The 17873-nt window shown below is 42.1% G+C and overlaps 2 protein-coding genes and 1 long non-coding RNA gene across 4 annotated transcripts in view; 2 read left to right on the top strand and 1 right to left on the bottom strand.

The window, feature by feature from the left end:
• igf2r (insulin-like growth factor 2 receptor) overlaps positions 1 to 8465 on the bottom strand; it is a 50237-nt gene extending 41772 nt beyond the window's left edge. The window contains exons 1-2 of the mRNA XM_061900852.1: positions 8201 to 8465; positions 4896 to 5035 (exon numbers count right to left, since the gene is read on the bottom strand). Of these exons, the coding sequence (XP_061756836.1) occupies positions 4896 to 5035; positions 8201 to 8331 (271 nt within the window). The 5' untranslated portion in view covers positions 8332 to 8465. The remainder of the gene's footprint in view (positions 1 to 4895; positions 5036 to 8200) is intronic.
• Positions 8466 to 8938: 473 nt separating this feature from the next.
• LOC133553066 (hatching enzyme 1.2-like) lies at positions 8939 to 15246 on the top strand. 2 transcript variants are annotated; one of them, XM_061900857.1, is made up of 12 exons: positions 8939 to 9103; positions 9172 to 9228; positions 9320 to 9346; positions 13018 to 13059; positions 13144 to 13182; positions 13251 to 13297; positions 13369 to 13438; positions 13512 to 13626; positions 13749 to 13921; positions 14195 to 14276; positions 14906 to 15027; positions 15110 to 15246. In XM_061900857.1, the coding sequence occupies exons 1-12, from the start codon at positions 9025 to 9027 to the stop codon at positions 15118 to 15120; spliced, it is 864 nt and encodes a 287-aa protein (XP_061756841.1). In that variant the 5' UTR covers positions 8939 to 9024; the 3' UTR covers positions 15121 to 15246. The 2 variants fall into 2 exon arrangements, with proteins under 2 accessions (XP_061756841.1, XP_061756842.1); XM_061900858.1 differs by lacking the exon at positions 9320 to 9346 and having other exon boundaries at positions 8947 to 9103.
• Positions 9359 to 13005, top strand: LOC133553067 (uncharacterized). Its single transcript, XR_009806834.1, has 3 exons — positions 9359 to 10454; positions 10523 to 11606; positions 11675 to 13005. It is a non-coding gene; the product is annotated as an uncharacterized LOC133553067 (long non-coding RNA).
• Positions 15247 to 17873: the final 2627 nt, after the last annotated feature.

Here is a 17873-nt window from a genome sequence, read left to right as displayed (position 1 = left end):
CAGCCACTTCGTCTAGCTCTTCCCGGGGGATCCCGAGGCGTTCCCAGGCCAGCCGGGAGACATAGTCTTCCCAACGTGTCCTGGGTCTTCCCCGTGGCCTCCTAACGGTTGGACGTGCCCTAAACACCTCCCTAGGGAGGCGTTCGGGTGGCATCCTGACCAGATGCCCGAACCACCTCATCTGGCTCCTCTCGATGTGAAGGAGCAGCGGTTTTACTTTGAGTTCCTCCCGGATGGCAGAGCTTCTCACCCTATCTCTAAGGGAGAGCCCCGCCACACGGCGGAGGAAACTCATTTCGGCCGCTTGTACCCGTGATCTTATCCTTTCGGTCATGACCCAAAGCTCATGACCATAGGTGAGGATGGGAACGTAGATCGACCGGTAAATTGAGAGATTTGCCTTCCGGCTCAGCTCCTTCTTCACCACAACGGATCGGTACAACGTCCGCATTACTGAAGACGCCGCACAGATCCGCCTGTTGATCTCACGATCCACTCTTCCCTCACTCGTGAACAAGACTCCTAGGTACTTGAACTCCTCGACTTGGGGCAGGGTCTCCTCCCCAACCCGGAGATGGCATTCCACCCTTTTCCGGGCGAGAACCATGGACTCGGACTTGGAGGTGCTTATTCTCATTCCGGTCGCTTCACACTCGGCTGCGAACCGATCCAGCGAGAGCTGAAGATCCCGGTCAGATGAAGCCATCAGGACCACATCATCTGCAAAAAGCAGAGACCTAATCCTGCGGTTACCAAACCGGAACCCCTCAACGCCTTGACTGCGCCTTGAAATTCTGTCCATAAAAGTTATGAACAGAATCGGTGACAAAGGACAGCCTTGGCGGAGTCCAACCCTCACTGGAAATGTGTTCGACTTACTGCCGGCAATGCGGACCAAGCTCTGGCACTGATCGTACAGGGAGCGGACCGCCACAATAAGACAGTCCGATACCCCATACTCTCTGAGCACTCCCCACAGGACTTCCCGAGGGACACGGTCGAATGCCTTCTCCAAGTCCACAAAGCACATGTAGACTGGTTGGGCAAACTCCCATGCACCCTCAAGAACCCTGCCGAGAGTATAAAGCTGGTCCACAGTTCCACGACCAGGACGAAAACCACACTGTTCCTCCTGAATCCGAGGTTCGACTATCCGGCGTTGCCTCCTCTCCAGTACCCCTGAATCCACCTTACCGGGAAGGCTGAGGAGTGTGACCCCACGATAGTTGGAACACACCCTCCGGTCCCCCTTCTTAAAGAGAGGAACCACTACCCCGGTCTGCCAATCCAGAGGTACCGCTCCCGATGTCCACGCAATGCTGCAAAGTCTTGTCAACCAAGACAGCCTCCACAGCATCCAGAGCCTTAAGGAACTCTGGGCGGATCTCGTCCACCCCTGGGGCCTTGCCACCGAGGAGCTTTTTAACTACCTCAGCGACCTCAGCCCCAGAAATAGGAGAGTCCACCACAGACTCCCCAGGCATTGCTTCTTCATAGGAAGACGTGTTGGTGGGATTGAGGAGGTCTTCGAAGTATTCCTTCCACCTATCCACAACATCCGCAGTTGAGGTCAGCAGAACACCATCCGCACAATACATTATATATATATATATATATATATATATATATATATATATATATATATAATATATTATATATATATATATACATACATATATATATATATATATACGCATATACATACATACATATATATACATATATATATACATATATATATATATATATATATACATATATATATATATATATACACACATATACATATATATATATACATACATATATATATATATACACACATATACATACATACATATATATATATACACATATACATAGATACATATATATATATATATATACACATATATACATACATACATATATATATATATACACATATATATATATATACATACATACATATATATATATATAGATATATATACACATATATATATATATATATATATATACATATATACATACATACATACATATTTATACTATATACACACACAATATACAAACCCCGTTTCCATATGAGTTGGGAAATTGTGTTGGATGTAAATAGAAACGGAATACAATGATTTGCAAATCATTTTTAACCCATATTGAGTTGAATATGCCACAAAGACAACATGTTTGATGTTCAAACTGATAAGCATTTTTTTTTTGTGCAAATAATTGTTAACTTTAGAATTTGATGCCAGCAACACGTGACAAAGAAGTTGGGAAAGGTGGCAATAAGTACTGATAAAGTTGAGGAATGCTCATCAAACACTTATTTGGAACATCCCATAGGTGGGCAGGCTAATTGGGAACAGGTGGGTGCCATGATTGGGTATAAAAGCAGCTTCCATGAAATGCTCAGTAATTCACAAACAAGGATGGGGCGAGGGTGACCATTTTGTAAGCAAATTGTCTAACAGTTTTAGAACAACATTTATCAACGAGCAATTGCAAGGATGTTAGGGATTTTACCATTTACTTTCCGTAAAATCATCAAAAGGTTCAGAGAATCTGGCAAAATCACTTCACGTAAGCGATGATATGACGGACCATTGATCCCTCAGGCGGTACTGCATCAAAAACCGACATCAGTGTGTAGAAGATGTCACGACCTGGGCTCAGGAACACTTCATAAAACCACTGTTAGTAACTATAGTTGGTCGCTACATCTGTAAGTGCAAGTTAAAAGTCTACTATGCAAAGCCAGATCCATTTACAACAACACCCAGAAAATCCGCCGGCTTCGCAGGGCCGGAGCTCATCTAAGATGGACTGATGCACAGTGGAAAAGTGTTCTGTGGTCTGACGAGTCCACATTTCAAATTTTATTTGGAAACTGTGGACCTGGTGTACCCCGGAACGAAGAGGAAAATAACCATGCGGATTGTTATAGGCACACAATTCAAAAGCCAGCATCTGTGATGGTATGGGGGTGTATTAGTGCCCAGGTCATGGGTAACTTACACATCTGTGAAGGCACCATTAATGTTGAATGGTCCATACAGGTTTTGGAGCAACATATGTTGTCATCCAAGCAACATTATCATGGACACCACTGCTTATTTCAGCAAGAAAATACCAAGCCATATGTTACAACAGCGTGGCTTCGTAGTAAAAGAGTGCGGGTACTTTCCTGGCCCGCCTGCAGTCTAGACCTGTCTCCCATCGAAAATGTGTGGCGCATTATGAAGCGTAAAATACGACAGCGGAGACCCCGGACTCTTGAACAACTGAAGCTCTACATAAAACACGAATGGGAAATAATTCCACTTTCAAAGCTTCAACAATTAGTTTCCTCAGTTCCCAAACGTTTACTGAGTGTTGTTAAAAGAAAAGGTGATGTAACACAGTTTGTTGAGTCCCACTTCTCTGTGAGCACTTTGAGTGTTTAGAGAAGCCCGATATAAGTATATATATCTAAGTTATTTAACAAAGTGTTGAACATGCCCTTTCCCAACTACTGTGGCACGTGTTGCAGCCAAGAAATTCTAAGTTAATTATTATTTGCAAAAAAAATAAAGTTGATTACTTTGAACATCAAATATATTGTCTTTGTAGTGCATTCAATTGAATATGGGTTGAAAATTATATGCAAATCATTGTATTCCGTTTATATTCACATCTAACACAATTTCCCAACTCATATGGAAACGGGGTTTTATATATATATATATATATATATATATATATATATATATATATACACACACACACACACACACACACACACACACACACACAAAGTTTGCATGCAGCCGTCTTGCAGCCCCCCAGTAAAGTTTAAGCACCCCTGATATAGGGTAAGGAAACAATTCTCCAAACCAGCAAGTAGCACTATTTTTTTTCCTTCTTAAAGATATCAGATTATATGCTGTTCTCCCTATGTGGATGAATTATATTCAAAAATAACATCCATCCTCTCACATCCAGCTGAGCCTCTGCCCTTTAAAAAAATTCTATCTGGAACCTGCTGCCATGTATTATCATGTCAATGTGATTGTGAGAAGGCAGTAGGAACAAATCTGCAGAATCAACCAATCCACATTTCCCTCATATTGATAGTAAAACAACCAAAATATTGGAAACAGTTATCAGACGCATTGTAAAATATTAAATGAATGCCTGTCTGGCAGCATTGTCAATCAAAAATGAATATTATTATTATTTAAAAAACAACATTGGTCGAAAAGGATGAGTTGTAGTGGCTACTTCTGTGCAAGAATCAAACTAATGACGCTATGTTTGCAACACCATTATAGCGCAGTCAGGCAGACCTTGTCACTACCTTTGAGTGAACTTTTGTCCTATAAATCATAATTTAAAGGGTAAAACAGACACCTTTTACGGAAAAGGTTGATCAGCTTGTTTAAGCCCATGAGAGGTTTCGCATTTATTTTGCTGCTGTGATCATAAAACGTGTTACATAATACAGTGGCCCACTAATGTGAAAGCAGCATGTACGGCACAACTGCTTTGCCTGCATAATGAGGCTCATCTTATCTTTAGTCAGACTTACAAATAAACTTGTAAATGTTTTCCAGCTCTGTAAAACAACAGGTTTGAAACTACATTTTATTGCTACTCGTTGATTGATCCATTCAATGACCTGTGATTTAACTGACTTGCTGATTCTGCAATGATGTCGTCAAAATGACTGTTCTTTAATCGGCGGCTCCACAACAATACAACCCTTCTGTGTGTTTTTGTTGGCCCAGAGTGCGACTAAACGGTTTTCTGCTGTGTGGCAGTCATGAGACCTGAGGGCGAAGTCGCACGCATAAAGCAATTCATGTCACAAGACAATAAAATGTTAGCATGGATGGATGATTACGAGGAACAGAATATAGAACAAGACTTACCAACAGATTGGTAAATGTTGCTGGTCAGGTCATGGGCGCAGACGGCTGTGCCTTCACCGCACATGGTGGATGGGGAGGAATCACACAGCTTGAGAGTATAGCTTATTTTATTATCCAGGTCGATGGCCTCCCATTTGTAGCTGCAAAATAAGGAGTCAAGTCAAGAAGGTGGAGAGAGACCATGCACTTGACAGAAAATGTGCATTACTCAATGACGAAACAGTTTCTAAACTTTTAAATGCCCACCCATTCAATGTTTAAATACTTTTTGCACAAATTGTTGTTCTCGAACAAGGAGCTGAACGGCCAAATTCACAACAAGTGTGTGATTCATGAATGGACCAATACATTTCATACAGTATGCCTTTATTGATTCTTCCAGTGTTTCTGTATCAACGTACTGGTGACACAAAATATGTAAAGCATGAAGAGACGGACTGTTTAAATACCAGCTCTAATTGAACCAAGAAAGTTATTGGTCCGTTCATGAATCAACAGACAACTTTGTGAATTTAATTCCACCTATAAAAGTTATCGTGCATTTAAAGTTCAAACTTCATCCTGAACTTTCACCCCAAAGACAAATATTCACAGCAGTGTATGTGTTGCATCATAATCCAGGGACCTTAATTCCATCCATCAATTTCCTACCACTTGTCCCTTTCAGGGTAGCGGGGGGTCGCTGGAGCCTATCTCAGCTGCATTCGGGCTGTAGGCAGGGTACCCCCTGGACAAGTCGCCACCTCATCACAGGGCCATCACAGATAGACAGACAACATTCACTCTCACATTCACACACTTGGGCCAATTTTAGTGTTGCCAATCAACTAATCCCCAGGTGCATGTCTTTGGAGGTAGGAGAAAGCCAGACTACCAAGAGGGAACCCACACAGTCCCGGGGAGAACATGCAAACTCCACACTGCCTCAAACCCAGGACCCTTGTGTTGTGAGGCAGACGCACTAACCCAGGGGTCGGGAACCTTTTTGTCTCAGAGAGCCATGAAAACCAAATATTTTAAAATGTATTTCCGTGAGAGCCATATCATATTTTTTTAACACTGAATACAACTAAATGCGTGCATTTTTTAAGTAAAACCAACATTTGTAGAGTATAATAAGTCTCTCATTATTTTTAATAACTTGTTATTTCTTGAACAAATGCGGTAGAAAACAGATGAATGGATTAAAATGCATGAGAATGTTTTATATTTTGAAGGTTATTTAAACATTGTGATTACCAGTGGAATTATTCATTACTTATCGTATTAAGCAATGTCAGCTTGAATTTATCTGAGAGCCAGATGCAGTCATCAAAAGAGCCACATCTGGATCTAGAGCCATAGGTTCCCTACCCCTCCACTAACCCCTCTGCCCCCTAAACGTTAACAATACCATTAATCTATTTCAGTGTAACATTATTCTATTCAAAATTTTGTGAGTTGACAGAAATGCCTCAAGCTTTCCAAGGCCTTTGCTAAACTACATTAGCATTTTGTAAATCCTCATTTTGACACTTTACCAAAAACAGTCTGATAGTTTACTTTAAAAAAAATATTTTTTATGATAGATGAATAAAAAAAAAAATCTAAGGACAATGAAGATAATGCATTCGTTTTTAGAATGAAAAGGTTTGATCCTGCGCTTGGGATCTTTCTGTGTGGCGTTTGCATGTCCTCCCCGTGACGGCGTGGGTTCCCTCCGGGTACTCCGGCTTCCTCCCACCTCCAAAGACATGCACCTGGGGATAGGTTGATTGGCAACACTAAATTGGCCCTAGTGTGTGAATGTGAGTGTGCATGTTGTCTGTCTATCTGTGTTGGCCCTGCGATGAAGTAGCGACTTGTCCAGGGTGCACCCCTCCTTCCACCTGATTGTTGCTGAGATAGGATCCAGCGCCCCCCACAACCCTGAAGGGAATAAGCAGTAGAAACTGGGTGGATGAATGGTATAAAAAATCCAAGAACAAATAAGCTAATGCATTTGTTTTAAGAAAGAAAAGGTTTGATTCTGCGCTTGGGATCTTTCTGTGTGGAGTTTGCATGTTCTCCACGTGACGGCGTGGGTTCCCTCCGGGTACTCCAGCTTCCTCCCACCTCCAAAGACATGCACCTGGGGATAGGTTGATTGGCAACACTAAATTGGCCCTAGTGTGTGAATGTTAGTGTGAAGGTTGTCTGTCAATCTGTGTTGGCCCTGCGATGAGGTAGCGACTTGTCCAGGGTGCACCCCTCCTTCCGCCTGATTGTTGCTGAGACAGGCTCCAGCCCCCCCGCGACCCCCAAGGGAATAAGCAGTAGAAAATGGATGGATGGAATAAAAAAATCCAAGAACAATGCATTTTTTTTTAAGAATGAAAAGGTTCGATCCTGCGTTTGGGATCATTTTGTGTGGCGTTTGCATGTTCTCCACGTGACGGCGTGGGTTCCCTCCGGGTACTCCGGCTTCCTCCCGCCTCCAAAGACATGCACCTGGGGATACGTTGATTTGCAACACTTAATTGGCCCTAGTGTGTAAATATGAGTGTGAATTTTGTCTGTCTATCTGTGTTGGCCCTGTGAAGAGGTGGCGACTTGTCCAGTGTGTACCCCGAAAGGGACAAGCGGTAGGAAATGGATGGATGGAAATAAAGGTTTACAAGGAAGTCATAATGTAAATTATTTTTATAAACAGACCAGAAGCACTTTTAAGCACTTAAAAAACTCATTGTGACAAATTATTCCATATGAAAAAAGTTACTTAACACAGATTACAACTAAAAAAATGTAAAGTTACTTATCACTAAATATCATAAATGCCTGCGAGCATGCTTTATCACGTTCTAATAATTCATAATGATCTTCTACGGAACAGTTGAGTTTATAATCATATGATGTGTCAATATTTGCTGGAGCAGCTAAAAAAAAAGCAGATAAACACTTTGAAAGGTAACAGTCGATGAAAAATACCATGACAGCTTAAGCTAGCTGTAGCTGCTTTAGCTTGATCACAGAATACTAAATAAATGACATTTCATTGCCGTTAAATAGAAGAATAACACCAAAACAGCGTTGGAGGGTTAACACGGAGACATTGTCACAAGGACCAAAAGGATCCGAGGAGGTTATTAATAAAAAGTTATCAAGGCGAAAAATACAATGGCTGACTCATGTTCACGAGACCTTTGAATGTCAAAAGGCGCGGGCGCATGATCCGTTGAAATAATTATATTTAATAATAAGTTAATTCATACAAAGGTGGTCCTTATTAGATGGAAATTAAAAGCTAGGTTGGGGGTTGTTTGTTTGCACAGGAGCTGTGTTTGTACCTGCAGAGGTCCTGGTACCACAGGCTTGTCGCCGCCGCTCCGGACCAGACCAGCAAATATCCCACATACGCCGCGTAGCATAGCAGCGGCCCCAGGGGCGAACGATGCCGGCCTTGGTTGGGTAAAAACATGCTTGATTAGTCTGGATGTTCTGTAAAGGAGTCCACTAGGACGACATAATAGAACTGAATCGTGTTGCAGCGTTCGAGAGAATTGGTAGGAAGTGACTGCGCCACATGACTCTACGTCACATGACTGTCATGTTGCTGAACCGCGATGCCTTCACAGACATTGGGGCACTCTGGCAACTACGAGTTACTGTTTTTGTCACGTGGCTCACGAGTTGACATTTTAGCGTCAAATTAATCACCACAAATAAAACATGTTTCTCTTTGGACAATCAGATTGACCAATGAAGTTGAAAATAAGCGTAACGTGAGCACTGTACGTTTTTACTAAAGTGAACGATAATGATGTGGTCCAGACAAATCGGATTTTTTTTCAAACCCCAATGAAAAAACAACACAGCCCGTATCTTATTTCCCAGTATCTGGAACGCACCATATGTTGAGGAGGAAGTGTCAAATTCTGAACTCACCGGCTCTCTAGTGACCTCTAGTGTAAACAAAAAGACGCAGCTGCTCCGACATGGCCTAATTTCTTCTTTTAGTTGTCATTATCATGCATCTGCCAAATAAATGTATTACAACATTTAGAAAAAAATTTAAAGCCAGCAAAGATGTGTTATGGCTAATTTATTTTATAAGTTATATATAAAATTGCATGGCGACAATGCACTGGGAAAAAAGCTCTAATGACTTAAAATGGCTTCACCTGGTGACCGTGTGAGGAAAGATTCTGGAACAAACATGTTGCTGCTGCTCTGTGTGTGCGTGCTATCAGGTACAAACAATCTGCTCGATTAAATTAATCAAATGTTTCATTACCTTGATTATTTATTTGTGTTTCAGTCAGTGCCGTGTCTGCAGGTAATCAGAGCCACTATGTGACCATTAGCCCTGCCACAGGTCAGTTGCAAAGATTTTATAGTAGCCTATTGCACGATTACATTTGCAGAATAGACATGCAAATAGTTTTTTTATTGAGGCAATCTTACAGCAGAGGCTATGCTGTCACAACCAGAACGTGAGTATTGCTAAAGACATGTTTAAACTATAGTGCTGTCAAATTGTTTTTTTGAGTCAGATTAATTACACTTTTGAACTTTGCTTAATCATGTTTAATCACAAGTTTTTACTTTCTGGCATAGTTCAAAATAACCTAAAAAGAGCCCACATTTTGGAAAGGAATGCAATTTTATTGTTAGAATATCATCCAGGAACTTTTTTTTTTTATATTTTACTCAAATGCAAGTAATTTATTTGCTCAAAACTTGCTAACAGTTTTATCAAAGTCCCACTAAGGTTTATTTTGAAATGTGATTTGTCCGGTAGCACGCATGTCTTAGTCTCTTCACTCATCTTTGCACTAAGTTACGCATTGACCTTATGACAGACTATAACATGAACCATTGAAAAACGTATTCGGGTGTTACCGTTTAGTGGTCAATTGTACGGTATATGTATCGAACTGTGGAATCTACTAATAAAAGTTTCAATCATTAAAAAAACAAACCCGGTAAAGGGGCATGTGCAGTCAAAATGAATGCGTGATTAAAGGCCTACTGAAATTAGATTTTCTTATTCAAGCGTGGATAGCAGGTCCATTCTATGTGTCATACTTGATCATGTCACGATATTGCCATATTTTTGCTGAAAAGATTTAGCTTTTAAATACACCAAGAGTGCAACTGGACACATCCTCAGTGATGTAACCTAGGATCACAGGGGGTTTCGGGTCTTTCAACAATCAGGCCCCCTCCCCTAGGCGACCCAGCCAGGGTTGATCAGGCCCCAGCCTGTGTCCTGGTAGCGCTACTGCCCTACATGCCACGCCTCTCCCCTCCTGATCCACAGCCACCTTGATGCCACTTCTGCTGCATCTGTGACCAACTTCATGGCCCTTTGCTGGCTGGCCCCTGTGATGCCAAGCATTCTGTAGGCCCTGCAGAGAGATTTGCCCACAAACCCTCGACATCCCTCTTCAACAGGCCGGCACATCGCTCGCCACCCATTGCTCCGACACTCCTCCACAAGCTGAGAGTACTTTGCGCTCTTCCTCTCATTGGCCTCCTCCATACGGTCCTCCCAAGGCACTGAGCTCCAAGAGGATTACCTGCTTGGAGGCCACTGAGGTGAGCACAATATCTGGCCTTAGTGTTGTTTTAGCAACCACGTCAGGGAACTTCAACTGTTTTCCCAGATCAACTGACAGCTCCCAGTCGCGTGCTGTTGCCAACAGACCAGACGAGGTGTTCCGGGCAGCCGGTGTTGACTTCTCCCCAGCTCTGATGAAAGCAGTACTCTTCACTGGGCGGAGGCTCTTGCTGTGACTGACTCCCCTGCAGATGGCATCAGCTATGGCCTTCAGGACCTGGTCATGTCGCCAGCGGTACCGCCCTTCACCCAGCGCTTTTGGACAACAGCTTAGGATGTGCTCCAAGGTTCCTCTCCTCTGGCAGAGGGGGCACCCTGGTGTCTCCACCTTTCCCCAGGTGAAGAGGTTGGATGGACTTGGCAGCACATCGTAGACCGCCTGGATCAAGAACTTTATTCGATGGGGTTCAGCTTTCCAGAGCTCGGTCCATGTGACCTTACGCTCTGATGCTTGTTCCCATCTCGTCCAGGCGCCCTGTTGCCGCATTCCTGCCATCTGGCAGGCTCGCCTTTCCTCAACTGCTGCTCGCACTTCCTCGAGGATCAGTGACCTCTTCTCTTTCCCCTGCGCCTTATCATAGCGAGGTGTTCTTCTGCTACCTAAGCCAGATCTCCCCTGCGCCACTGCTCCCACCAAAACCTTTTGCCGTAGCCTTGCCTCTGCAACATCCACAGCCTCGACAGCTCTCCACTTCCGCCCCGTCCTGACTTTAATCCCAGCCTGTGCAACCTTTGGGTCACTGGACTCCCGGTACTGTAGGAGCTCCCTGGACCGTGTCACCATGAACTCCTCGCTCAGGCTGCTGATGGGGAGCTTCAGTTTGTTGTTATGCCCGTATAGAGCAATGCTGCTCAGGCTTCGCGGCAGTCCTAGCCACCTGCGCAGGAACCTACTGACCCTCATCTCAAAGCCTTCCACCGTTGAAATGGGGACTTCGTACACCATGAGGGGCCAGAGGATCCGAGGGAGAATCCCGTGCTGGTAAATCCAGGCCTTGAACTTGCCAGGAAGGCCAGACTTATCCACCATGGTCAGCCAGGTCTCCAGGTCTTGGTTGGTTGATCTTGTGGAGGCTGCGTCTCTCAGGCTGCAATTAAACACCTTTCCCAAGCTCTTCACAGGTTCCTCGGTGAGTGATGGTATTTTGGTGGTGCCAAGTGAGAAGCAGAACTTGCCAGTAACCTTTCCTTTCTTTAGCACTAGGGCCCTCGACTTCATGCGAGCCCAGGAAATCACCTCCTGAAGGCCATTCAAGATCCACCTGCAACCTGTGACTGATGTAGTGGTCACTGTCAGGTCGTCCATGAAGGCTCGGATGGGTGGCTGCCGGACTCCAGACCTGGAGAGGGGACCTCTGCACTGAACTTCCGCAGACTTCACCAGCATGTTCATGGCGAGCGCAAAGAGGATGACTGAGATCGTACAGCCAGTGATAAAGTTTGCAACTTTTGGTCGCTAACAAAAAAGCCTTGCCTTTACCGGAAGTCGTAGACGATGACGTCACATGTTGATGGCTCCTCACATCTTCACATTGTTTTTAATGGGAGCGTCACACAAAAAGAGCTATTCGGACCGAGGAAACGACAATTTCCCCATCAATTTGAGCGAGGATGAAAGATTCGTGTTTGAGGATATTGATAGCGACGGACTAGAAAAAAAAAAAGTTTAAAAAAAAACGCGATTGCATTGGGAAAAATTCAGATGTTTTTGGACACATTTACTAGGATAATTCTGGGAAATCCCTTATCTTTCTATTATGTTGCTAGTGTTTTAGTGAGTTTAACAGTACCTGATATTCGGAGGTGTGTGTGTCCACGGGTGTCTTGACGCCAGTGTCTCAGGGAAGTCGGCGGCAGCTTTATGGACGGCGCAAGCTCAGTTGATCTCAGCTGATCTCCGGTAAAATGTGACTTTTTACCACGTTTTCCTCACCGAAAGCTGCTGGTTGACATTCGGTCGGGATCCATGTTGCTTGACCGCTGTGATCCATAGTAAAGTTTCACCTCTGGGAAATTTAAACAAGGAATCACCATGTGTTTGTGTGGCTAAAGGCTAAAGCTTCCCAACTCCCTCTTTCTACTTTGACTTTTCCAATATTGATTGAAACAATTGCAAAAGATTCAGCAACACAGATCTCCAAAATACTGTGTAGTTATGCGATTAAAGCAGACGATTTTTAGCTGTGTGTGCAGCGCTCATATTTCCTAACAGTCCGTGACGTCACGCGTACACGTCATCATTACGCAACGTTTTCAAGAAGAAACTCCCGGGAAATTTAAAATTGCAATTTAGTAAACTAAAAAGGCCATATTGACATGTGTTGCAATGTTGATATTTCATCATTGATATATAAACTCAGACTGCGTGGTGGGTAGTAGTGGGTTTCAGTAGGCCTTTAAGCTCTCTATAGCTCTCTCCATATATAGAGTTATAGATTTATAATTGACTTATTTTTGACAGTCCTAATTTACCATTTAAAAAAAAAAATAAAAAAAAAAAATCAAGGAACTTGCTAAGAATCTTGACCGTTGTTGTTTCAGGGATGTCTGTGAATGCAACACAAAATGCAGTAACTCTCCAAGGTTTGCACAGTTTTTTTTTGTTTTGTTTTTTCACATCACTTTGAAGTGTGTCTCTAAAATTGTGATTGAAACCCTATGTTGTAGATCCACGGAAAGAGCAACACAGTGCAGAAACTTTAGAAGGTATACGTGGTGAATTTGTACTATGGACAAAGAAGTTTGTCATTTGTAAACTTGACCGCATGGCACAGGTCTCAATGATGACATGAGGGTCGAAGAAGGAGACATTTTGATGCAGGTAGGTAATTTCATCTTGTTGGATGTGCAAAAGGTTCCAATCTACTCACTTGAATGTGTGTTAAACCCCAGGAGGACAGAAACGCAGTGAGAAGTGTGTGGCAGGATGCCACAATGCCTTATGTCATCAGTCGTGAGCTGAGTGGGTCCATCTCAAATCTGTTTATAGCTTTTTTTAGAGCGCATTACAGCTGTTGAACTTTTTTCTCTTGCAGAGTCTCGAAAGGCAGACATTCTTAGGGCCCTTAAGATGATTTCTGATGTTACCTGTATTCGCTTCAAGGAGCACGAAAATGAGATGAGCTACATCAGGTTCAAGAATGGCAGAGGGTGATGTTGCTGAGCACATTTTTGGGTCTTTGTACCAATTAGGTCTATGTTGGCCTCAGGGTGGAAAACTGAGAACAGACGATCCAACTGCAAATCGTAAACGCTCACTTGTGTCCAAGCAGGTGTGCATCATTTGTCGGGTGCAGAGGAGGAGAACAGAAGTTGTATTTCTCTGAGTCGTGCAGCGTGGGGAATCTGTGCCATGAGGTCATGCACGCGCTGGGTCTGCACCACGAACACACCCGTGAGGACCGCGACGAGCACATCACTGTGCAGTGGAGGAACATCATCCCAAGTGGGTCCATTTTTAAAAAAAATGTTTTAAGATAAACATGCTTATGCATCCTGAACTTAAATGTGTCAGCGCCATGAGTGTGCCATGAGTGTCCTGGGACTATAGGGCACTGGGGCCAAAATGCTGGCATCGTGCCGCAAAACGAGAACTCATCTGGATCATACAGTAAATTCCAGTGTATTCACGGTAACCATTGGGAATAGCAGATACTGTATTTGTGAAAAAGGATGTCTTGAGTTTGAAACACAAAATGAAACATGTTCTTTTTTGCAGGAAAGAAAGAATACTTCAAGATTAAAAAAGGGAGAACATTTGACATTCCATACGATGTTGGGTCCATCATGCACTACGGGAAGTAAGCAATACAAAAGTTTGCTTAATGCTGGGGTAGCACATTGTTCTCGGCTTGTGTAAAATTGTAAATTTAAAAAATTTCAATTGATTTGATGAATTTTGAATTGGAATTCAAATTCACTGCAATTCAGAAATGCTTTCTAGCCAAAACATGAAGAATGTGTCACGTTTAACAAAGATGTAGGCTCAAATATTAAAATGTGTCAAACACAGATAGAAGTCGCTGCATTTTTGAAATTTTTTATTTGTAAATTAATAACCTAAAAAATTAACTTCTGAAGTTGTTTTTTTCTAGAAACTAGTTCCAACCATTACCTGAGGCTTTAGAACAAATGTACTCAAATGTCTTAGCAACAATTTTGCATACTAGGCTAAAGTAAAGCAAGCGGGGAAATTGTTTCCCTCATTTGAAAATCAGACTTGCATTGTATCTGTTTTGTAGAATATTCTCTTGGCGATATAAAAAGATAAATAGAATAAAACTTTCTATAATTTTCACATGAGATTCATTGTAATATGTAAAACTGTTGTGTAAGGAATATTGCGAGATCATGGAGTGTGAGGCTACACTTTGGAAACCATTGCATTAGATAGTCATTCTCTTTTTTTTTTCTTTTTTTTTCCCGTTAGATATTTCTTCAGTTCAGGTAGAGGCCCGACACTGGTGCCCAAGCAAAGCTCCATCCACTTAGGTCAGAGGACTCACCTCAGCAAGCTGGATGCTCTGAGGCTCAACACGCTCTACCGCTGTGGTAATTGCTTATATTTACAGTGCCCATGGAAGGTGTCGCTGGTATTGTTTTTATACACTATGTCCATTTTATACTTGCATAGGAAAGGAATAATGACCGGGCAAACCTTGATGCATGAAGACTTCATGCAGCAATCAATCACCAGAGATCTTGTTTTGCTTTTTTGACATTGTGTGAACTTGTTGCAAAATAAAGAATAAACATATTGTACTCCATCAATGCAGTCTTAAAAGAAACTTACAAAATGAAGTCTCATTTAGTCAATATTAACCCAATTTCTTTTAAAAAAAAAAAAAAAAAGCTTCATTAATGTAGGTTGTCCTTTTTCACCCTAACAGATCAGACTCATTTGTGCATAAACGAAAGTGGAGTGGGATATGCCACAAACATGATTTTTAAAATATTTTCGAATGTCTAACATACTGGTCAAAAGTTTACATACACTTGTGAAGGACATAATGTCATGGCTGTCTTGAATTTCCAATTTATACAGCTATTTTTTTTTTTGTGATAGTGATTGGAGCACATACTTGGTGTCAATCTGCTGGGTTAAAAGTATGCATACAGCAATGTTATTTGGTTGCATGTTCCTTGGCAAGTTTCACCACAAAAAGGAGCTTCTGGTTGGAATTTTGACCACTCTTGACAAAATTGGTGCAGTTCAACTGAATTTGTTGGTTTTCTGACATGGACTTGTTTTTTCAGCATTGTCCACATGTTTTCAATGGTGTTTAAGTCAGGAATTTTGGAAGGCCATTCTAAGACATTAATTCTAGCCAGATTCAACCATTCCTTTACCACTTTTGACATGTGTTTGGGGTCATTTTCCTGGTGTTCCAGAAGAAAAATGACCCCAAACACACTAAAACTGTGCCCAAGACCCAACTTCCGGGCTCATAATTTTAGGTTGTCCTGAAGAATTTGGAGGTAATCCTCCTTTTTGATTGTCCCATTTACACCCTGTAAAGCACTAGTTCCTTTGGCAGCAAAACAGACCCAGAGCATAATACTACCACCATCATGCTTGACGGTAGGTATGGTGTTCCTGGGATTACAGACTTCACCTTTTCTCCTCCAAACATATTGCTGGGTATTGTGGCCAAACAGCTCAATTGTTTCATCTGACCACAGAACACTTTTCTCCAGAATGTCTTATCTTTGTCTATGTGATGTCACATGACAAAAAATTTGAGATTGCTGAAGAAACAAGTCCATGTCAGAAAACCAACTATTTTAGCTGAACTGCACCAATTTTGTCAAGAGTGGTCAAAAATTCAAGCAAAAGCTTGTGGATGGCTACCAAAAGCGCCTTATTGCAGTGAAATTTGCCAAGGGACATGTAACCAAATATGAACATTGATGTGTGTATTCTTTCGACCCAGCAGATTTGGTCTTATTTTTAGTAGACCCATAATAAATTCATAAAAGAACCAAACTTCATGAATGTTTTTTGTGACCAACAAGTTTGTGCTCCAATCTCTCCACCACACAAAAATAAGAGTTTTAGAAATTATTGGAAACTCAAGACAGCCATGACAGTTTGTTATTCACAAGTGTAACTTTTAACCACAACTGTATATACTGTGTTACATTGGGTGTTTAAGGTAAATATATGGTTTGAATTTTAGCCTAATACCGCAAATGTACCTTAAAAGAACATAACCCAAAATAAAGCTGAATTATTCATGTTTCGAGGCTCTCCACCGCTAGTTGGTGTAGCAAATGTCGCAGTGAACTATGTGAGATCTGACCAAACATCCTAACTTGCGAGCAATAGCATTATAGCTAGAGATCGACTTAACTGTTTTTTCCAACGATGGATAGGAAGAAAGTGTGTGATGGACAGTGCTGAGAAGAAGCCGATCATTGAAATAGAGATCATCAAAAAAACATGACCGAGCATCATTAACTACTTGGTGAAGCAAATGAATTATATCATTGTCTGCACCCTACTGAAGCTGGATGAGTCAACGCGAGCAAATGTTAAAATATCTAAACCATGGACATTTATACTTTAAAATATGGAGAAGCTGATGGTATGTTTGACAGTAAAGGAGATACCATAGAAGTCCGCTCTCTGATGTTATATGCTGTACATCATTACATTACATCATAAAACTACTATAGTTGTTAGTACTACATTATATTCTATTGGTTTCCACATATTTCTCATCTAAAAACTCATTTTTCTAAGAGGGTTGTTACATGTTAAAATTGTGATGTTTTGGTGGGCCAAGCACAAAAATGTATTTCAATGGGCAAGGCTGTTTCCCAATACAGTAGAGTTTGTCACAGAATCAATTAAACTATCATACTGAAGTAGCACTGTAGTTAATTCTATTGAAGCAATAGAAGGTGAATATGTTTTTTAAATAGCAAAAAAAAGGCTTTTGTGAATTTGGAAGTCCATCCATCCATCTATTTTCTACCGCTTATTCCCTTTGGGGTCTCAGGGGGCGCTGTTGCCTATCTCAGCTACAATCAGGCGGAAGGCGGGGTACACCCTGAACAAGTCGCCACCTCATCGCAGGGTCAACACAGATAGACAAACATTCACACTCACATTCACACACTGGAGGCCAATTTAGTGTTGCCAATCAACGTATCCCCAGGTGCATGTCTTTGGAAGTGGGAGGAAGCCGGAGTACCCGGAGGGAACTCACGCATTCACGGGGAGGACATGCAAACTCCACACAGAAAGATCCCGAGCCCGGAATTGAACCCTGACTACTCAGGACCTTCGTATTGTGAGGCAGACGCACCAACCCCTCAGCCACCGTGAAGCCGAATTTGGAAGTCATATTCCAGAGTAGTCACATGACTGTCACATCATAACAACCACTGCA

Source organism: Nerophis ophidion, linkage group LG05 (genome assembly GCF_033978795.1).
Source record: "Nerophis ophidion isolate RoL-2023_Sa linkage group LG05, RoL_Noph_v1.0, whole genome shotgun sequence".
Classification (NCBI taxonomy): domain Eukaryota; kingdom Metazoa; phylum Chordata; class Actinopteri; order Syngnathiformes; family Syngnathidae; genus Nerophis; species Nerophis ophidion.
The sequence above is the reverse complement of the archived record's forward strand: the minus strand, read 5'-3'. Positions and strand labels throughout refer to the sequence as shown.

Excerpts from the sequence above, each read along its gene's own strand:
- LOC133553066 (XM_061900857.1), top strand. The coding sequence starts at position 9,025 with ATGGCTTCACCTGGTGACCGTGTGAGGAAAGATTCTGGAACAAACATG. Across the intron at positions 9,104-9,171 it reads CTGTGTGTGCGTGCTATCAG|TCAGTGCCGTGTCTGCAGGT; the intron begins GTACAAACAATC and ends TTTGTGTTTCAG. Across the intron at positions 13,439-13,511 it reads TGTCATCAGTCGTGAGCTGA|AGTCTCGAAAGGCAGACATT; the intron begins GTGGGTCCATCT and ends TTTCTCTTGCAG.